Raw genomic sequence first — 21,545 nt, forward strand, 5'->3', positions numbered from 1 at the left:
CTAACTCTATTTTATAATGAAATGAAAAGATCAAAGATTTAAATGTAAGTAGTGAAACCAAAAAGTCCTAGAAGAAAACATGGGCAAATATTTTAATCATCTTAGGAAAGGGGAAACCTTTACGGCAGGGGTTCTCAACTAGGGGTCTGTGAGCTGGAAATGAAAATTCAAAAAAACATTATTCAGTGGGGATGTGTTGGTGTGGGTGTGTTATATTTATTAAATGAGACACAGTATAGTGTGGACTTAGTAAGGTGTCTGTGGTTTTCACCCAACTGGCAAAGAAGTCTGTGGAACCAAAAAGGTTAAGAACCCCTGCTTTATGGTAATAAGCTGTATTAGTAAGAATGTGGGAAAAGAGGTAATCTCTCCCTGTTGCCTACAGTGTAAACTGGTAAGACCTTACTAAAATGCAATTTGGCAATATCCATCAAATTGGAAAATGAGTATACCCTTTCATGTAGCAAGATCTTTTTTTTTCCCCTCCGGGAATTTACCCTTCAGAAATATTACCAAGTAGAAGCACATATGGTTCAAGGATGGTCATGGAAATACTGTGACAGAAAGTTAAAAACGGGGAAAAAAAAACCTTAAAGTCCATCTATAGAATAAATATAGGATAATTGATAGTTTTAATAAGAAGAAATATTATGTCAATAGATCTTTACATAATGACATGGAAAGATGTTCCCATCTATTGTTAAATATAGAAAACTATTTCTGAGCACTGTATTAATACATCAATGGTTTACAAAGTATGGTCTCTACACCAGCAGCATAAACACGGGAAACTTATTAAAAATACAAATTCCAACCGCTCAGCCCATACCTATTGAGTCAGAAACTGCTGGGCCCAGCAATCTGGTTTACTAAGTCCTCTAGTTGATTCTGATGCATGCTAAAGTTTGGAAACCGTAAGAAATGAAAATCACCACAGTAACAGAAAACCATGTCTTAACTATATTAAAAAAAAAATAATCCGGAAGAATACATAGCAAACTTTTAAGAGGAGTTATTTTTATAGTATCTGTGTGCTCTACAAAGGCATGTATTTCTTTTGTAAAAAAAAAAAAAAAAAAAGGCAAAGACATATCCAAAAGGTCATCAGAACAGTCGAAAACTCGTATGTTTGACCGCCTATCTACCACGACCGACGCCACGCCGAGTCGATTTGCAACATAGACGAGCCGGTCGAGGTCCGGTCGAGGTCGCTAGGCAGTGGCTGTGGCTTGGCTGGCTCTCCATGAAATGGAAGAGGATGAGAGCTGTGAGGAACCGTTGCTATGGAAACTGGCACCACTCCTGTTTCCTATTCAGAGGCATTCATATGCATAGAATTGGCAATGAAAATTTGAGACAAAATGACCTTAATTCTGAACAGTTTCAAGAAGGTTCCTGGAGCAATGAAAGAAATCTAAACTTCCTTGGGCCTATTTTAAGAGGACTTGGTCAGTCCAGCACAAGTAGGAAAATCTCCATTTAAAAAAAAAAAAACCTCTGTGATACAGCTTAATAGTAACTGCTTCATTTTACAAAACTTATTAAAAGGTACTTATTAAACTTATTAAAAGGAACCCTCGTGCTAGAGCTCCCTTTGTGGAATAATTAACTGAAAACTGCTTTTGAGTGAGGCTTAAATTTAGAAAGATATATTAATGATGGAGAAAATGACCTGACTTATTTATAATTGTGACACTTTTGTTAAATGGTCTGTGGGAAAGTAAAAGGGGGTGGGTGGGCTATGCTTTGCTTCTAAGTAAGTGGGTAACCACTATGAAACATAATTAATCCTTCCATGCCTCTCTCTACCTGTGAAATGAACATTTCGAGAAAGGCCCAAAGTGACCAGCTGCCCTTGATACTTTCTCTGGTCCTCGATATTGCTGTGCTCCCATCTGACTGCATACCTACCTGGAATGGTGATATCACGAGGTAAAGGAGGCAAAGACGAGTGACTGCTGCTCAGGTACCAAAAACAGCCTCTTGCACTTCAAGGAGTTTACGGTTCTGTTTTGGCTACCTCTTAGAAAAAGCCTTCCAGCTGATCTTACAGTTACACAGGCTGAAAATCTGTGTGCCTGGTGAACGGAGGGCCGGGCCACACTCGCTTTAACAAAGCCTGCAAAGCAGCTAACGTAGGCCTGGCCGGCCAGCTTCCTAAGCACAGATTAGAAGGAACAAACAGCTATAGGCATACAGAAGAAAAGAGGTTAATTCTGCCAGAGGTGGGATCAGAAACCCGAGTTCTCGTCCAATATTGCGTCACTGGGTCACCTTGGGGGACTCCCTTCGTGGCAGGCCTCATTTCTTTCCAATGCAATCTACCGGCCTTCGGAGACGGTGGGGGCCTTTGGGAGCGTCTGTCCTCCTCTCCACGAGGGTTCCCAACCACCGCCCGTCCCCTCGGCTTTCATTTCTTTCTCATTTCCCATCGCCCTCTTCCCTAAAGAAAAGGCCGCGCGGTATTCCGGGACCAGGAACGGTCATATTCTAGATCGGCCCGGAAGGTAGAGACGCGAGGACTGAGTACCAGCTCCCCCTCTACACCCATCTTACCAAAGCCACAAATTCCGAAGACGACGTCCTTCAACCCTCACAACTGCCCCTCCGCTGGGCCGGAAGCAGGTCCCTCCCCCGCTTGCGTTCACCCCCTACAGCGATTCAGCCCTCTGTGTCGATTGGCTGTGGCTCGAAGCCCCGCCCTTCCGTTTCCTGCCTTCAAATTCTCTCCCCTGTACTGCGGGGCGCAGCAGAGTAACGGAAGTAGGTTGTAGGGCCCGCCCACACTTCCGGAGGCGCAGCTTTAGGTTGTGGGTTGACTGGTCTCCGCGTGGGGGACTGGCGCGGTCTCAGAAGTGGAGGGGTGCTGTCGCCGCGGGACTGGTGAGTGAGGGCGGAGACGGAGGGGGAGGAAATCTCGTGGCTTCCAGGCCTTCCGGGGGACTAGGCCCCTCAGGTCCTTGCCGTGAACCCGCAGTGCTGGATGAGAGGCTCTGAAGCCGATTCTTTCTGCTCCAGCGGCCCGCTGTAACTCCACGTTCTGTCTCTGGGAAGCACCCCGAGTCGCTTCTCTGCCCCTGGCTAGCCTTAAATTCTCTTTGAAGCTTCAGTTTCCCCTTGTCTGAATTGAGATTATGGGTCAGATTCCCACAATACTGGACACACATTTCCCTGTTTCAAAGAAGCATATATCCATTCTTGAATCCATACCCTATGTTTCCTCTCGGTTGTCACCTCTTCTACAGTCTTAGGCCCTGTGGATTCTTAAACCTAAGTGTCTCTCCAAATCAGCTTCTCCTTTGTTCCATTCCCATTTATGCCAAGTTCTGGTTCCCATCGCTCTTCTTCTCTTCTGCACTAGAATCCTAAACTGTTTAACTTCTTTCAGTACTCTCTTTATGTTCAGTCTGTGTTCTCCAGTATATATATACTGCATATATATACTGAAATACTTTCAAACTTACAGTTACAAAAATAATACAAACCCAGACAGAGAACTCCAACATACCCCTACCCCACCCTCAGATGTCCAGATCCACCAATTTTAACACATTTGCCATTTCATTCGATCTATCCATTCATCTATCGGTTTATCAATCCATTTTCTGAACTCTTGAGTTTAGCTTCTATACATTGTGCTCCTTGAACACTTAATATTGCCGTGTACATTTCTTAAGAACAAGATGCCGTTATCAAGTTTAAGAAATTTAACATTCCAGTTTTTTCATGTCACAAAATTGTCCCTGTGAGCCTCATCTCTTGCTAGATCTCCAGTATCGTGTATTGTTTTGTCAGTGTCTCTTTAGTTGTTCTCTGTCTCCTTTAAAAATTTTTTTTTATTGTGAGACCATATATACCATATAAACTTTCCCATCGCAACCACTCCCAAGCATACCTTTTAATTGGATTCATCAGATTCATAATATTGCAGTACTCTCACCACCTTCCCTTACTAGAAGTTTCCCATTTCCCCAAACAGAAACCCTATTCCAATTATGCATCAACTCTGCATTCCCCCTGACCCTGGCAACCTGTATTCTAATTTCTGTCTCCTTGAGCTTGCATATTCTCCAATATTTTCCTTGTAGTTAACCATGGGGATTAAATTTTTTAAAAAATAAATCTTATTTATTTATTTATTTCACTCCCCTTCCTCCACTCCTGCCCCAGTTGTCTGTTCTCTGTGTCTATTTGCTTTGTGTTCTTTTTTTTTTTTTGGTCCGCTTCTGTTGTCAGCGGCATGGGAATCTGTGTTTCTTTTTGTTGCGTCATCTTGTTGTGTCAGCTCTCCATGTGGGTGGCGCCATTCCTGGGCAGGCTGCACTTTCTTTTGCGCTGGGCAGCTCTCCTTACGGGGCGCACTCCTTGCGCGTGGGGCTCCCCTACATGGGGATACCCCTGCGTAGCAGGGCACTCCTTGCGTGTATCAGCACTGCGCATGGCCCAGCTGCACACTGGTCCAGGAGGCCCGGGGTTTGAACTGTGGACCTCCCATGTGTCAGACGGACGCCCTAACCACTGGGCAGCCATGGGGATTAAATTTAATGTCCTAAATCTGTAACAATATTGTTTGCTTTGGCACCAGCTTAACTTCAGTAGTATATACAAATTATGTTCACTACTCCTCTGACCCCCAACATTTATGTAGTTCTTACGAATTACACATTTATACGTTTTGAGTCCAAAAACAGTGATTTATCGCTACGTTTTATGCATTTAACTTTTAGATCCTGTAGGAAGTTGATTTACAAAACCACTAATTTGGGAAGCAGACTTGGCCCAGTGGTTAGGGTGTCCGTCTACCACATGGGAGGTCTGCGGTTCAAACCCTGGGCCTCCTTGACCCGTGTGCAGCTGGCCCACGCGCAGTGCTGATGTGCACAGAGGAGTGCCCTGCCATGCAGGGGTGTCCCCACGTGGGGGAGCCCCACGCGTGGGGAGTGCCGCCCAGCACGAAGGAAGGTTCAGTCTGCCCAGGAGTGGCGCCGCACACAAGGAGAACTGACACAACAAGATGACGCAACAAAAAGAAACAGATTCCCATGCCGCTGCCAACAGAAGCGGAAGAAGAAGAACACACAGCAAATAGACACAGAGAACAGACAACTCAGGGTGGGGGGGAGAGAAATAAAATAAATAAATCTTTAAAAGAAAAAAAACCCCGCTAAACTAGCTTGGTCATGAGAGCAGATTTTCAACTTCTTGATTAGGCTAATCCATTTGCAAATCTTCACTGCTTCAGTACCTTACTAAAACCCTCACAAAGCTTAAGGTCACCCTGGTTTGGGGCACACTCTAAAAACTGTTTCATCTTTTTTTTAAAAAAGATTAGTTATTTAATTTACCTCCCCCCCTCCCCCGCCCCGCTGTCTTTGCTGTCTGTATCCATTTGCTGTGTGATCTTATGTATCTGTTTCTCTTTTTGGTCTTTTCTTCTCATTTTTTCTCCTCTAGGAGAATCTGATCCTAGGGACCTCTGATGTGGAGAGAGGTTCCCTGTCAGATATGCCACCTGAGTTCTTGGTTTCTGCTGCACTTCACCTTGACTCTTCCCTTCATCTTTCTTTTGTTGTGTCATCATCTTGCTGCATGACTCACTTACGTGGGCACTAGCTCACCACATGGGCACTCAGCTTGCCATGCGGGCACTGGCTTATCACGCGGGCACACTTTCTCTTCTTTTTTACCAGGAGGCCCCAGGGATCGAACCTGGGTCCTCCCATATGATAGGTAGAAGCCCTATCACTTGAGCCACGTCTGCTTCCCAAACTGTTTCATTTTATAGTGGCAAGGGCCAAACTACTGCTGCTGGTATGCTGGCTGGGTTCCCTGAGGTTCCTGGTAAGTGATGTCAGGCCTTGAGGGCTCAGCATTACTGCCTCCATTGTAGCCCCCAGTGATGGCATGGCCCAGCATGTGCCCAACAGCAGAGCCCACAGCCAAACCAGCTGCAGTAGTTGCCATCTGGGCCATCAGACCTGGCTGCTGAGGGGCAGCAGCAGGTAAGCTAACTGTAGATGAAGGGGCTTCTGCTGGCCTGGGGGCAGCTCTCATCTGATGCACCCAGATCGCTGGAGGGACCATACATCAGATATGGCTCTGACTTCCAAGAGGCAGCACAACTATGTGGTGGCTCGACTTCTAGAAGGGAAAACTTCTGAGGAGCTAGCCCCACTCCCTCATTTTTGAAAGATAGTTTTGCCAGATTTAGAATTCTTGGTTGGCATTTGTTTCCTTTTAGCATCTTAAGTATGTCATCTCAGTGCCTTCTTGCTTCCATGGTTTCCAGTGAGAAATCGGTGCTTAATCTTATTGAGACTCCCTTGTATGTGACATGTTGCTTTTCTCTTTGACTCTCTTAATTATTTTTCTTGTCTTTGCCATTTGACAATCTGATTACAATATGCTACTGGGTTTAAACTGTTTGGGTTTATACTGTTTGGAGTTGGTTGAATGTCTTGGTTGTGCACATTTGTGTCTTTCATTAAATTTGAGAAATTTTCAGACATTATTTCTTGGGATGTTTTCTCTGCCCCTTACTTTCTTCTCCTTCTGGCATTCCCATATTTTGTATATTGGTTTGCCTGATGGTGTCCCCCAGGTTCCTCGAGCCCTGTTCACTTTTCTTCATTCTTTCTGCTTCTCAGACTGAATGATTTCAATTGTCTTATCTCCAGGGTTTCTGATTCTTCTGCCAGCTGCAGTCTGCTGTTGAACCCCTCTAGTGAATTTTAAATTTCTGTTACTGTGCTCTTCAGTTCTGTTTGGCTTCTTTTCATAATTTTCATCTCTATTGATATTCTCTTTTTGCTCATCTGTTGTTTTCCTGATTTCCTTTAGTTCTTTTTTTTTTTTTTCATATTAAACTTGCAGTTTTATTCAGCTCTGATTATAACAAATGTGTTGGGGAGAGAGCCCACGGGGAAGGGTGAAACCCATAGAGGCAGAGTCCTCCTGGATGCCTGAGGAGGGGGTAGGTCTCCTTCCCATCCTCTTCCCTCATCTAAAGAGGTCTGGGGAGTGATATAGGCAGGGGAAGGGGCTGGTCCCCAGACTTTGGGGATGGTGTTTGGGGTATAGAGTGCTATGGAGACAGGGGACCAGATGAAGGATAAGTAGGGGAAGGTCACAAGGATCATTTGCCAGAATCCATAGCTTTCTGTCTCCAGACTGAATTAAAACAATGAGAACAACAAAAAACACAACCAAAAAAACCTAAACCACAAGTAGCACCTACCCCCTCTTGTCCACCAGGACTGTAGTGTGAGGGGAGATGAGGAGGACAGCTTCATCATAGCTTGCTCCTGGCCCAAGGAGCAGGATGAAGGCCAGGGCATCCCTGACAGATTGAGGGGTGGGGAGAGAAACCTAAATTAAACATCAAATAAATCGTGTAGGAGGAATTCAGCCAAGGGCCTGCTGGAGCTGGGCCAGATTGGGGGACGGGGGCCTCTGCAAGCTCCAGGATTACTGCTGCTACCACCACTATCCTGAAAGCCAGTTTTTTTGCCATGGCCTTGATTGCAATAGCTGCCTCCTCTGTCATGGCTGACAGCACTGTGATCAGAATTTCTTCTCTGCAGTCTTACTTCTGTTCATTCTTCTTGCTGAGGTCTCCCTCGGACCTTGAGGAAGGTGCTCCCATAACTCCCCACTCTCCTGGGGAAGCAATAGATACCTGACTGGGATGCCAGTCAGCTGGAAGTCATTCCTTTTGATGTTGAGGCATCCATATTATGAGTTGAGGGGCAGCTATCTTCATACTTCTTCCCAGTAAAGATGTCGATACCAACCAGGTGAACCTTGGTGTGGCCCTGTTTGTCAGCCTTGGAAGTAGACATCTTGACGATCTTCCATGGCTGGCCTTTGAGCACAAAGCCATTCTTATGTAACGCTGAGCACTGCATTGGGTAGGTGGCTGAGGCACCTACATCTCCTGTCTTGAAGACCAAGTCAGCTGCCATTATAAGAGGCTTCAGTTCCAACCCATGTGAACACACTGACTAGACCCTGTCCTCTTTCCAGGAGCCCAGCTGCTGCCAGTGAGTCTGCCTCTGCCGCCTCTACTCTCCTTTAGTGTTTTGTTCATGTTTTTCTTTAGCTCTTTGAGGATATTTTGAATCATTTTTAAAAAGGCTTTGGTTATGGTTCCAGGTCTGGTCTGGTTTCCAATGTTTTAATTTTCTCTTTTTTTCTGGGCTAACACTTCCTGTTTCTCTATATGTTTTGTAACCATTTGTTGAAACCTGGAAATTTTGATATTTTAATGTTTGTATCCAAATAGTGTTATGAGAGATTTTCTTGAGTGGGAAAAAGTAAACACCTTTCCTAGTCTTTGCAGATTGACCTATGTGAGTGCTTTCCGTCAGGGCTTATCTGTACAACTGATTTAGAGAATAGGTCCAGGCCAAAGTATAGGGGCCTCCCAGATATTTTCTGCATATGCACCTTGTCTTGGGCCTGTGTCTGTGGCCCTGGGAAGTCCCTCAGGTTGCCACCAGACAAACTGAGCCAGGCATGCGTGCTCTCAGCATGTGCACGAGGGTTACTCTGCTCCTCAGGTATCAGGACTGGGGATCTGCACTGGGGAGCATGGACCTGCCCCATGCAAAGCTGGTGAGGGGTGGGGGAAGGTCCAACTAGGGTGCCACAAGATTCTATCCCCTTTTTCTTGATTTGGTGCTTGCCCAGCTGTTTCTGCTAGTTCAAAGCTGTGAGGGAATGGAGACTTGAAATGTCTAACTCACCATCTTGATCAGCCTCCAGTATGTTTAATATTTCTCTTTTTAAAAAAAAGATTTATTTTTTATTTATTTTTCTCCCCTCCACCTCCCCCAGTTGTCTGCTCTCTGTGTCCATTTGCTGTGTGTTCTTCTGGGCCCACCCGTATTCTTGTCAGTGGCACTGGGAATCTGTGTTTCTTTTTGTTGCGTCAGCTTGCTGCATCAGCTCTCCATGTGTGTGGCCCCACTCCTAGGCAGGCTGCACTTTTTTCGCGCTGGGTGGCTCTCCTTACAGGGCGCACTCCTTGCATGTGGGGTTCCCCTATGCGGGGGATACCCCTGCATGGCAGAGCACTCCTTGAGCGTATCAGCACTGTGCATGGGCCAGCTTCACCACATGGGTCAGGAGGCCTTAGTTTGAACCTTGGACCTTCCATGTGGTAGGTGGATGCTCTATCCATTGAGCCAAATCCGCTTCCCTAATTTTTCTTGATTGCTGTTCTGTCTGTTCCCCTACTTATGCCAAAGTCAACATAAACTACTTATATTAAATTCAAGATCTTCCACAAGAAGATCTTTTAAGGTTTAACTCTAATTATTATGCTTTAATTTTCCTGTAGTACAGTTGAACAAATCTTCAAAATAAACAGTAAGCCTTTGAGCAGTAGTTTGACAGGTGTGTTGGTGATGTTTACTGAAATAATGCTTATCCTATTTCTATGCTTTTTCTTACATCCCCTCTGCTTTTCCTTCTCCACTTGTCAAAATTCTATTCATCTCTCTTTTTTTTTTTAAAGATTTATTTATTTATTTCTCTCCCCTTCCCCCCACCCCGATTGTCTGTTCTCTGTGTCTATTTGCCGCATGTTCTTTTTTGTCTGCTTCTGTTGTAGTCAGCGGCATGGGAATCTGTTTCTTTTGTTGCGTCATCTTGTTGTGTCAGCTCTCCATGTGTGCAGCGCCATTCCTGGGCAGGCTGCACTTTCTTTTGTGCTGAGTGGCTCTCCTTATGGGGCGCACTCCTTGTGCGTGGGGCTCCCCTACGCGGGGGACACCCCTGTGTGGCACAGCACTCCTTGCGCGCATCAGCACTGCGCATGGGCCAGCTGCACACCAGTCAAGGAGGCCCGGGGCTTGAACCGCGGACCTCCCATGTGGTAGATGGATGCCCTAACCACTGGGCCAAGTCCGCTTCCCTCTATTCATCTCTTGACATTTGGCTTAAATCGTCGTCTTTACAAAGCTTACCTCCTGTACCAAAGCTTTAGATCACTTTTTACCCCTTTTTTTGACACTTGTAATCTGACTTTGTATTTTAAATTATTTATGTAATTATTTTATTTTCTTAAAAGTGAAATTTTTAAAGGTAGGGGGTTATATATTTGTGTACCTCTGAGCTATTCTACACATCGTAGCTGCTCAGTGAATACTTACTACATTGAATCTGTAACTCCTTTTCCTGGAGGAGGGTCAGTGGCCTTGTGGTTTTGTAGGTGAAACTTTTGGAAAGTTGAATTATGTGTTATCTGGGACCTGCCATTCTAGTCCTGAGTGTTGTCTAGCACAAGAAAACTCTGTCTCATGTCCACTGATCCCAACCTTTAGGAAATCCGCCACCAAAGCTATATCTCACTATTATTCTTTGCATTATTTTTAGGAGACTCAAGCATGGCAACCCTGGAAGAAAGCTTCCCCCGAGGGGGTACACGGAAGATCCACAAATCAGAGAAAGCTTTCCAGCAGTCAGTTGACAAAGACAACTTATTTGATGTAAGTGTTACGCTTGTTTGGTGAGACTGAATGAACGCTTTCTCTCTAGAGTCCCTATGAAGAATGAGCATTGTTTGAGAATATGTCATTTTCCAGATTTATTTCTTTTTTAAAATTCATGTCTGTAAGTTTAACTTGTTAGAGTGACTGTACAACCATTAGGTAAGCATGGCATTTAGTATTTGAGTTTGAAGTGCTGTTCCTTATCCTAGGAACTCTATGCCTTGTTAATTAAGGGTGGAGAGAAAGCAGTTAGGTCATTGCAGTTTTGAATGGGGTCCTTGTCATGTATAATTTTCAGAATTTGCACAATCTTGACTGTGCTCTACATGTTAGAGGGAAATGAACTACATTTGAGTGTTATGCCTTTTAATGTAATCTTCCCAAGTATACGAAGAAGTGTACTATAGAGATTGCCATTCCATGATAAAGAACTGAGGCTCAAAGAGGTTGTATAATTTAGCTGAAACTATACGGCACATTAGGGTAGTTAAGTTGGAAGTTTAATTTGAGTCTGTGTGACTCTGACTTCCATTTTCATGCACTGGTCCATGCTTCGGGGGGAGAAAGAACACAGAAGAGAAAGGGTTTTTGAGAATATGAAGGATGCTTAGACCTTGAACAAAGGGAGTATGATGGGCAGAATGGGAGAGTTGAGATCAGAGCAGAAATTAAAGGAACAGTTGGGAGTGGGATAGAGTAGAGCAGAAAGTATATACAAAGCAAAGTGACAAATGACCTGAAATTAGAGGGGAGGGCCATAATTGCTTCTGTTCATTCTTTTGGATGTTTTTTTCCCCCCTTCCTTTAGATTTCCACTGAAGAGGAATCCACCAAACGGAAAAAGAGCCAAAAGAGGCCGGCAAAAATTAAAAAGTTAAAAATTGAAAACAGGGAAATGAGCAAGTCTGTAACAGAAAAGTTTGAAATCCTTAGTGTTGAGGTTTGTTGAAGTTTGGCTTTGCTTTAATTTTTTTTTTTAATCCTCTCCCTGCCACCCCCAATCCCCCCCTGGGACTTTTTGCTTGCTGTCTGCTCTCTGTGTCCATTGCTATGTGTTCTTCTGTGTCTGTATTTATTTATTTATTTCCCCCTACCCCTTGTGGCTTGCTTGTTGTCTGCTCTCTGTGTCCATTTGATGCATGCTCTTCTGTGTTTTTCCCTGTCTCCCTTTTTGTTGCGTTACCTTGCTGAGTTGGCTCTCCACGGTGCTTGCAGGTCGGCAGCACCTGGGCTGGCTGCTCTCCACAGTGTGCTGGTGAGCCTGCCTTCACAAGGAGGCCCCAGGATGCAAACCCAGGGCCTCCCATATGGTAGACAGGAGCCCAACCGATTGAGCCACAGCTGCTTCCCTGGCTTTGCTTTGAACTACCTTGGTTACCTAATACTTTATATCTTTCCCTCCCTCTTTCTTTTTTTTCCCTTTCATTTTTTGGGTATGTGTCTGTATAGGTTCTTGGAATTGGTGCTGAGAATTGAACATTATTTCCTTCAATTATTAACCAATGCCTGGGTCTTTTTTTTATTTTTATTTATTTTTTAAATAGAAGGGGTTCTTTTAAAACAGAAGTCCCTGATTTGGCTTGAATCCTCATAGAACTATATTTTAGTAACTCATAGAAGGTTAGAGCTGGCAGTAAATTCAGCAGTCAATTTAGTCTACTCCTTTCATTTCATAGATGTGGACATTAAATCAGAGAAACAAAGTCTTATAATGTTTCTTAATTTTTTAGATTATAACCCTACTGTATGTTAGTTTTAAAAAAAGGAGTTAAAATGATTCTGAAGAAGAAGCCAGAATTGTACCAGATTCAGCTCACAGAAGTAGTTTGTCCCTAATGATACTTGTAAGGAAATTGTTTAACTTGATGCCAATATTACAAAGCTAAGAAATTTCATGTAAAAACATGATTTTTGGCTTTTCATAAAAATTTGCAAGTGCTGACAATGTAAGTCCTGTGTTCGTTCATGTTTCAGCCACAAGGAGCAGGGAGCTGAGTAGTGGCGGCACACTCCAGACTGCCACTTTCTCCACTGCCCTGCTTACCTTATTATGTTGCCTGCCACGTTTCTGAGGGCATTTGTGTTTGTATTGCTTGGAATAGAGTAAAAGGGGAAAGGGCCCTCAGGCACTCCTGTATTAGCCAAAGGAGTGCTGATGCAAAGTACCAGAAATCTGTTGGCTTTTATAAAGGGTATTTATTTGGGGTAAAAGCTTACAATTACAAGGCCCTAAAGAGTCTAACTCAAGCTTTCTTTCTCACCAAAGTCAGTTACCACATGTAGAAACAAGATGGCAGGTCATCTCTACCTAGTCTCTCCTTCCTTCTTCCTCTTAGGGCTCTGTGGGCCCCGCTTCTTCCAATATCAGCTGTAGGCTGGCATAGGGCTCATCTCTCAGGGCTTCCTATATCAGTCTGGCATAGGGATCATTTCTTTCCAGTCTTTCTCTGTTGCTTAGCTGCTCAGATGCAGATTGTCCGGCGAATGGCTCAGCTCTCCCTGTGCTTTCGCTTTTTGAGCTTTCTCTCCTCTGGCATCTATGAAGCTCTCTCTTCCTGTGTCTTCCTGAGTGAGTGTTCATTTATATCAGCCCACCAACGGGATGGGGACTCAACCCTGAGTCCTAGTCTTAACAAAATTTAATCAAAGACGTCTCAACTGAATCTAATATAATCAAAGGGTATCACACCCAGAGGAATAAACATAATCTCTCTGCTGGGGATTCATAAATAATCTCAAACTGCCACAACCACAATCCTGTTAGCCCTGTTGTATAATCTAGGCTTTTTACAGTGATTTGTTTGATATGTTTACTGACATATACGTTCATGTACATTTATACAGTTCTTTTGCATTTAAATATATCAGAGTTAGAACTAGGAACCAAACTCCCTAGCCTCCCCAGTCATTTTTCTTTTCCTTATCGTACACGTTTCCCTTTCTCTTCTAGTCTCTTTGTGAGGGGATGCGGATCTTGGGTTGTGTGAGAGAGGTAAAAGACCTGGAACTGGTCATCAGTCTCCCCAGTGGTCTTCAGGGGTTTGTAAAAGTGACTGAAATCTGTGATGCCTACACCAAAAAGCTGAATGAACAGGTGGCACATGAAGAACCTCTGAAGGTGAGGAAAACTTGGGTAAGATCTGTCACTGGAAATAAGTATAAACAAACAGAAGTAAAATTACAACTTTGCTAAGTGCTAAGAAGGAAAGATACAAGGTGCTATGAGAGTTTATAATATGGGGATTCCGACTTTGTTTGTGGAGCCAAGAAGACTACCTTGAGGGAGTGATGCTTGAGCTGAGATCTGAAAGATGAAAGTACTAGGAAAGGAAGGAGGGAAGTTCAAGCAGAGTGAGCAAGGTGTGTAGCAGAGAGAAGAGCAAAGGGAGAGGCTAGTGTGGGATGGGCCTGTAGGCCTAGTGTGGATTCCAGACCATGTATGGTTTTGCAGACCATGTTAAAGATTTTTTTTTTAATGTTAGGTCAGTAAAAAAAAATGATTGGGAAATGGGGGAAAACAACAGAGCTTGCTGAAAAATGGGAGAGAAGAATGAAAATTCAAGACTTGATTTGTACCAAGACTTGATATGTATTCCTCTAGGCAGAAAGAGTAGGCTTTGGCTTGTGTGGTCATCTTTTAAGCTATTAATTATTTCTCCCCTTGCTAATGCTAAGAGGAGGAGCCCCAGCTGTTATGGTTACCCCACCAATGGTGGGGGCCAATGGTGAGACCTTTTGTTGGGGTTTATCTGGGACCAATGGGGAGGCCTTTTGGAATTATCTGGGGCCTCCCTTTGGCCCTGGAAAGAATCCCAACTAGGACCTCAATGTCTCCGTGAGGTCTTATGGCCATATTGTCTGTTGGCCATGTTGTGGCTCATCTCCTCGTTTCTCTGTTAGTAACCTGCCTCGACTTCCTGGGGACCAGGGATTGAACTTAGGATCTTGTATGTGGGAAGCTGGTACTCAACCACTGAGCCACATTGTCTTCCCTGAGTTGGTTTTTTCATTTGTTTTGCTCGTTGTTCATTTTAATTTTTTCATGAGGCACTGGGAACTGAATGTGAGACCTCCCATGTGGGAGGCAGGAGCTCAACCTCTTATGCCACATCCGCTCCCTTGCCCTTATTCTTAAGGGGATGCTGAGGGGCAATGGTCATTCTTCTGTAGTTGCTTCCTCTTGGTTAGGGCAGTAGTCCCTGCCTGACAGAGCATAAACCTCTCTGGCTATAAACACAGTAGTGTTTGAGGAAAGACAAGTTTGACACCCTGATTGGAACTGGATGAAATCCCCACATGACTAATAAGGCATTGATTCTGAAAGAAGTAAACTTAATTAGAATTTTGCAGATATATGGTCCCACTGAAAGGATAAAGAGGATGGTGGAAGGCAGGCCCGAGAAGGGGACCAGATATGACATAGTGGACCACGAGAGTAAGAAAGGCCAGGTGCCTTCAGAGGCTGCATTTCCCAAAGCTGATGGGAAACAGCCTTCTTCCTTGAGTTCTTTCATGCTGTTGGTTAACTGTAGGGAGAGACTGTGGTAGACTTGCTGGGTTTGGTATAAACTGCCACCCTCAGTTCCCACAGCAGTGGTTATGCTTAGGACAGTTAGGAGAGGTATGAAAAGAGACTGCCCTAGACATAAACTCACTAATCACCTAGACGCAAAGCTCACAGTGTCTGTCCACAGCAGAAACCTTGTGCAGGACCCTCCAGCTTAGTTCCTCAAGGAAGATCCCTGGGCAGCTGCTGAGTATGGAAATAAGGGATCCAGAGAAGCCCAGCTGCTGAGTATGGAAATAAGGGATCCAGAGACACGAATGGGGGCTGCTGTGGGGGCTGTATCTCATTAGCTCCTCCTGGGAAGGGGAAAAGCCCTGTGAGGGCTTCTTTTTTTTTTTTTTTTTTTGCCGCTGGAAGGATTGGAGAGTTAACAAGGGAATAGGCGGAGAGCTAGGAGTAGTTCAGGAACCTTTTGAGCTCAGTTGATGACACGTGAGGAGGTTCCTTATTCTACAGAGGCAAGGTTTACTAAAACAGCCTAGATCTTAATTCCCCATTCGGCACAGCCAAGCTTAGAGAGGTCTGGAGTGCAGGCTAGGACCGAGTAGTTGGCTGCCATGTTAATTAAGAAATCAATCTTATCTACTACATTAAGGGTCACCTGGAGCTATTCTGGTTGATGGTTCATACATGGCTTCAGGCCCTTTCTGTCCTCCCCTTGGGCAAGGCCCCAGTGGTCCCGTGTGGTCAGGCAGCTTGGGGCCAGGTTCCTAGTGATGTGGAGGCTGGATTCTGTTTGCCCTGAGGTGACCGATGCCTTTAATGGCAGCAGTTAAAAGATGAACCTGTTCTGGCCCTGCTCCCAACCCACCTTCCCTTCTCCATCTTGGGGTGTGTCCTCAATTACTGAAAACTGAGAAGGCTGTTTCTAAAAGGGAGTTTTTGGAAGTTTGGGGGCCTGAGAAAGTTTTTGCATGGCCATTCTGAACTCACAGAGAGGATCTGGTAAACTGCGGATTCCTGTTTGACTTAGGCCATGTGACCTGCCACCCAGAACTTCCTTGGATCTACATAGCATGGGGGCTCACCCCTACCTCCTCTGAAGAGGGAGCCAGAAGTCTGGGCAGACCGAGTTTATGATCCATGAGACTGTATCCAGGAACCCTTTTAAAATGGCAGATTAAAGGCATGTCTGATTAAAAAGAATTAACTAGTGGTCTAAGGAAACGATACAGTGGGTGCTAGCCATTCTGAACTTACAAAGAGGGCCTGGTAAACTCTTGGTGGACTTGTGCTCCACTTAGGCCACATGCTAAGTCAGGTCTCAAGGATGGTTTCCCCTGCCACCCAGAACTTCCTTGGATCTACTTGGTGTGGGGGCTTGCCATTACAGCCTCTGAAGAGGGAGCCGGAAGTCTGAGCAGACCGAGGTTATGTCCTGTGGGAGCCTATCTAGGAAACCCTTTAAAATGGCAGAACCAAAAGAGGGCACAGGCAGGCTCTAACTAGTGGTTAGAAGGAAACAATACAAAGGAAACAATAGAAAGGGTGAAACTTAGACTCACCAGTCCTTGCTGTGTCAGGAAGGAATGCCTGCCTCTAGAACTCCTGGCTGCTGCTCACCAAGTGAAGCCAGGTTAAGTGCTGGAATTCCTCTAGGTTCTTGGCTATGTTGCATTGAAGAATTTAAGAACATGCCAGTTTAGTTAGACCAGTAAAAAGAATTTATCGGGAAGTGGGGGTAAAGAACAGAGCTTGCTGAGAAATGGGAAAGGACAGAAATAGGCACCAAGACTTGATATGGGCTCTTATAGGCAAAGAGAGCTAAAGATTGATTTTTAATTCTGGGAATTGCATGTTCAACTGGGGTGGGTGACACAGAGTCAGCATAACAAATGGATTGGAGAGGTGTGAGTAGTTGCTTAGAGGCTAGTTAGGAGGCAGTTTTAATAGTTCAGGTCCTGAGATTGATGGCAGCTGGGATTTTGGGAGCTAGTGAGGCCTGAGGGGGTCAGATCATTGGCTGGTGATGGAGTAGTGTGGGTGGTGAGGTAGAGAGAGGAGTCAGGGATGAGCCCTAGGTTTCTGGTGTACATCACTTGATGGTCAGTAACACACAAAATCCCAAGAAGGGAAACCTTGCCGGACCTTGAATTAGGAGAGATGATCATGGTTTGGTGTTTTGAAATGTGTTGAGTTTGAGGTACAGTGGAGACATCCAATAGACAAATGAAAAAATGAACTGGAGCTCAGAGAAGTGTGACTGGAGACATCACTGTGTGCAACTTCTTTGTATAGGTGATAATTGAAGTTATGAATGGGGGATTAAGTTCCTTGGAGTGAGCAAATACAGAGTGAGAGGAGACTAAAAGACTGAGCCTGTGGTAAATACTGTATTTTAGGTGCTAAATAGAAGGAGAGCTACTGTCAGAGGAAATAGGAGGGGCCAGAAAGGTAGAGAAGAAAATCAGTAAATGAAGAAGCCAGGGAAGGAAATGTTTAAGGAAAGGAGTGATCAACAAAAAGTGTTTTTTAAAGATCATGTAAGTGGAAGATTGACTGCAAAATGGATTGTTGATCTTATTGGGAGATAAAGTGGTAGAGTTGGAGGGGTGGAGTGAGCTGAAGAGTGAGTAGGAAATGAGGAAATGGAGATGGTTAATAAAGACAACTCTTTTTTTAAAAAAAAAAATTGATTCTAGACAACTCTTTTGACAAGTCATTTTATATATGCCCATTATGTGGAGGTATTTGGAGCCATTATGCTGAAATTTAAGACTATGACTTGGCCATAGACCTGTCTTCTTTGGGGAGAGCAGTGACTGAATTTTTCTTTCTTCATCTACCTTTTGGGTACTTTGGGGATCTGAGGACAAGAGACCACTGAGTCAAGCAGGGCAGAGGGTTCTTGGTTCAGGGAAAGGGCACGTATCTATCAGTTCTTCTCATTTGTGTTATGCAGGACCTGGTACGCTTACAAGAGCTTTTCTCACCTGGGATGCTGGTGAGATGTGTGGTGATCAGTCTGGACATCACAGAGAGGGGCAAAAAGAGTGTCAAACTGTCTCTGAACCCCAAAAATGTCAATGGTGTGCTGAGTGCTGAGGCCCTGAAGCCTGGCATGGTATGTATCTGGGGTCAAGGAAGAGGAACAGACAACAGGCCTTCTCCCTTTCCTTCCTCCTAGTATACTTTTTATTTTCAGCCTGTCATACATGGTGGTGAGTCTTTTCCTAAAGGGGAGGTCAACAGAGTGTTCTACGTATTTATTGGATATTGCAGCCTTGAACCTAAACCATATCACATCAACTTGGAGAGGAAAAGGGGGAAAGCAAGTTAAAGATTGACTGGTGGCAAAGAAAAATATCTCCAGGTACACTTCCCAAGACTTCTTCACAGATTAAGTCTTTTCAAAGGCCATCTTGTGTTTGTGTAGAAAGCTTGAGGGCTGCTTTCTGAGAGTAGGAGACAGTTTAAACAGGACAATTAGTCTTTCAGTTGTATTGGTGGATGGATATTCAGTCCTATGGAAATTCAGGAAAAATTAGTTCTAGATCAAAGCCTCCAAGTCCAGTAGGCATAAAATACAGCAAACTACCCTCATATTGGTACAATTGTAATTAAGAGGAAGGAGATAGATAGGATCTTATAATGTTTGGCTAGAATCAGTGAGATTTGGGAAGGGCCCTAATAGTTGGACAGAAAAAGGAATAAAAGTAAACCCAGGCGGCAGACTTGGCCCAGTGGTTAGGGCGTCCGTCTACCAAATGGGAGGTCCACGGTTCAAACCCCGGGCCTCCTTGACCCGTGTGGAGCTGGCCCATGCGCAGTGCTAATGCGTGCAAGGAGTGCCGTGCCACGCAGGGGTGTCCCCGCGTAGGGGAGCCCCACGCGCAAGGAGTGTGCCCCGTAAGGAGAGCCGCCCAGCACAAAAGAAAGTGCAGCCTGCCCGGGAATGGTGCCGCACACAGGGAAAGCTGACACAATAAGATGGCGCAACAAAAAGAAACAGATTCCTGTGCCACTGACAACAACAGAAGTGGACAAAGAAGAAAATGCAACAAATAGACACAGAGAACAGACAACTGGGGGTGGGGCAGGAGGAGAGAGAAATAAATAAATAAATAAATCTTAAAAAAAAAAAAAGTAAACCCAAATGTTGAGAACCTTCTTCTATATGATGGGTGCTGATTTAGGCATTTTATCTAACAAAATTCTCACAGCAACCCTGTAAGGCAGGTAGATATTATGCCTCTTGTACATTTGAGAAAACAGATTCAGAAGGATTTAAGTGACTTACCAAAGACCAAATAGCTAATAAATGTCACACAGATTTGAATGCCACACTCCTTCTCATAATATGTAAAGAGGTTGGTGAGATTTTTCTGTGACGTCTTGGAGGTGCTTAGAGAAGAAATGAAGATGCTAGAAGGGTAGTTCTGGATTCTCTAGCTAGTCATGGGCCTGGGAATGACTTTGTAGGGCTACCTCGTTCATCCCGCTTTGTGTAATAGAAAGTGAAATACCTATCTTTTGAACGTTCCCAGGGAGAGACCCCTCTCATCATTATTCAGCTCTGTATAGCATTCCACACTGGGAACCATTGAATTAAAGTTGATGTCTTCCCCTTTTCTGTTCTCTAGTGGGACAGGTTTAAAGTTAAAAGGAGTTCAGGGGTGTAATGGTGGGGATAGGGATGGTGGGAGCATTTACATTTGGTAATGGATGTTTGGTTGTGAGTCCCATTACCTTTGACTTTTGAACTTTTGGGAATGCTTTCTCTTTTCCCCAGCTGCTCACCAGCACTGTGTCCAGCCTGGAAGACCATGGCTACCTAATGGACATTGGTGTTAGTGGGGCCAGAGCCTTTCTGCCACTGCAGAAAGCCCAGGAGTACATCCGACAGAAGAACAAAGGTGAGGGGGGGGAGAGGGACCAGTATGAAGTAGTGAGGTGGAACATGGGGTGCTTATGTTTAAATGTTGTTTTGTTGAGTGAAATTATGGAATGGTGAATGCTGGCTTTGGTAAAGTCAGTGATTACTTTTAGCTGGTAGGGAAGGGGAAATGTGTGAAGTGCTGGGGAGTGGCAGGGTCTTGCGAAGATCTGATGGACTGGACTCTGCAGTTTTTCTCACCCAGAAGATTGCTCTGAAATGTGAGTCCCCAAGGCCTCTCCTGGCTTCTTAGGATTTTCATACGTTTGTGGGGTAGTTGATTCCTGATCAGTTAGGGTAACTTCACTGCCTTTTTGTAATTGGCCCCTTAGAGACTGAGAATATGGAGAATATATTAGTGTATTAGTCAGCCAAAGGGGCATTATAAAGGGTATTTATTTCGGGTAGGAGCTTACAGATACCAGGCCATAAAGCATAAGTTACTTCCCTCACCAAAGTCTATTTGGAGCAAGATGGTTGATGTCATCTGCGAGGATTCTGGCTTCCTGGGTTCCTATATTCCTGGGGCTTGCTTTTCTCTGGGTTCAAGTTTCCTTCTTTCCTGGTGCTGACTTCCCAGGTCTTCAGCATCAAACTCTAACATGAGAAATCTTCAACTCTATTTTTCACCATGCCTTTTATCTGTGAGTCCCCACCCACCAAGGGGTGGGGATGCAACGCCCTAATCATAACTCAATCATGTCCAGGTACAGATCAGATTACAAGCATAATCCAATATTTCTTTTTGGAATTCATCAATTATATCAAACTGCTACAGATAGTAACTAGGCAGGCCACAGATCTCTTCAGATATTGCTTGGGCCTAAGTTAAAAAGCCCTCCTCATAGAGGTATTTTTCTTTTTGGGCCTGGGGCTGAACTTGCAGGTGCTAAATTGAAGATGGGCCAGTATCTGAATTGCGTCATTGAAGAAGTAAAAGGCAATGGAGGAGTTGTCAGCTTGTCTATTGGCCATTCAGAGGTGTCAGCTGCCATTGCTACTAAGGAGCAAAATTGGACCCTTAATAACTTGCTACCAGGGCTGGTGGTCAAAGCCCAAGTGCAGAAGGTAAGTCCTTCATTGTTAAAGTACTGTATGCACCTAATCCAAAACTGTGCTGTCTAATAGGGTCCACTTAGCACTGTCCACTAAGTTGCATGTGGTAACTGAGTACTTGAAATGTGGTAGTGCTGCAAGTTGAAATGATACATCAGGAAAAACCATATTATTACCATCATTTTCACTTATTTCTTTGTAGTTTTAAAAATGTGGCTACTAGAAAACTTAAAATTACATGTGTGGCCTGTATTTTATCTGTTGGACAGTGCTGACTTCAATGGTCAACTGGTGTTAAAAGGCTTATAATGAAGAACTCACAGCCCTCTAAAACCCCCGTATTTAACTCTTTTAGCTGATCTTTTGAAATTTACCTCCTTATTTCAAAATAATATCCTTCTGGTATCTCTGTTTATTGATTTCAGGCACTGAGTTTTAACTTATTAAAGTAGTTGAAGATTTGGCTCTCTTAATTTTCCCTTTCCTCCCTCATCCTCCCAATATAGGTATATTGTAATTTTGGTTAAGTTAGTATTCAGTGTTTAACTTA

The 21,545-nt window shown here is 44.2% G+C and overlaps 1 protein-coding gene across 2 annotated transcripts in view; it reads left to right on the forward strand.

Moving 5' to 3' along the window:
* The first annotated feature begins 2,708 nt into the window (after positions 1–2,708).
* PDCD11 (programmed cell death 11) overlaps positions 2,709–21,545 on the forward strand; it is a 55,726-nt gene continuing 36,889 nt past the window's right edge. The window contains exons 1-7 of one of the 2 annotated variants that reach the window (XM_004473987.5): positions 2,709–2,883; positions 10,381–10,493; positions 11,305–11,436; positions 13,447–13,614; positions 17,966–18,127; positions 19,796–19,919; positions 20,826–21,007. In XM_004473987.5, the coding sequence (XP_004474044.2) occupies positions 10,392–10,493; positions 11,305–11,436; positions 13,447–13,614; positions 17,966–18,127; positions 19,796–19,919; positions 20,826–21,007 (870 nt within the window). In that variant the 5' untranslated portion in view covers positions 2,709–2,883; positions 10,381–10,391. The remainder of the gene's footprint in view (positions 2,884–10,380; positions 10,494–11,304; positions 11,437–13,446; positions 13,615–17,965; positions 18,128–19,795; positions 19,920–20,825; positions 21,008–21,545) is intronic. The other variant, XM_004473988.5, reaches the window with a different exon arrangement.

Source organism: Dasypus novemcinctus, chromosome 6 (genome assembly GCF_030445035.2).
Source record: "Dasypus novemcinctus isolate mDasNov1 chromosome 6, mDasNov1.1.hap2, whole genome shotgun sequence".
Lineage (NCBI taxonomy): Eukaryota > Metazoa > Chordata > Mammalia > Cingulata > Dasypodidae > Dasypus > Dasypus novemcinctus.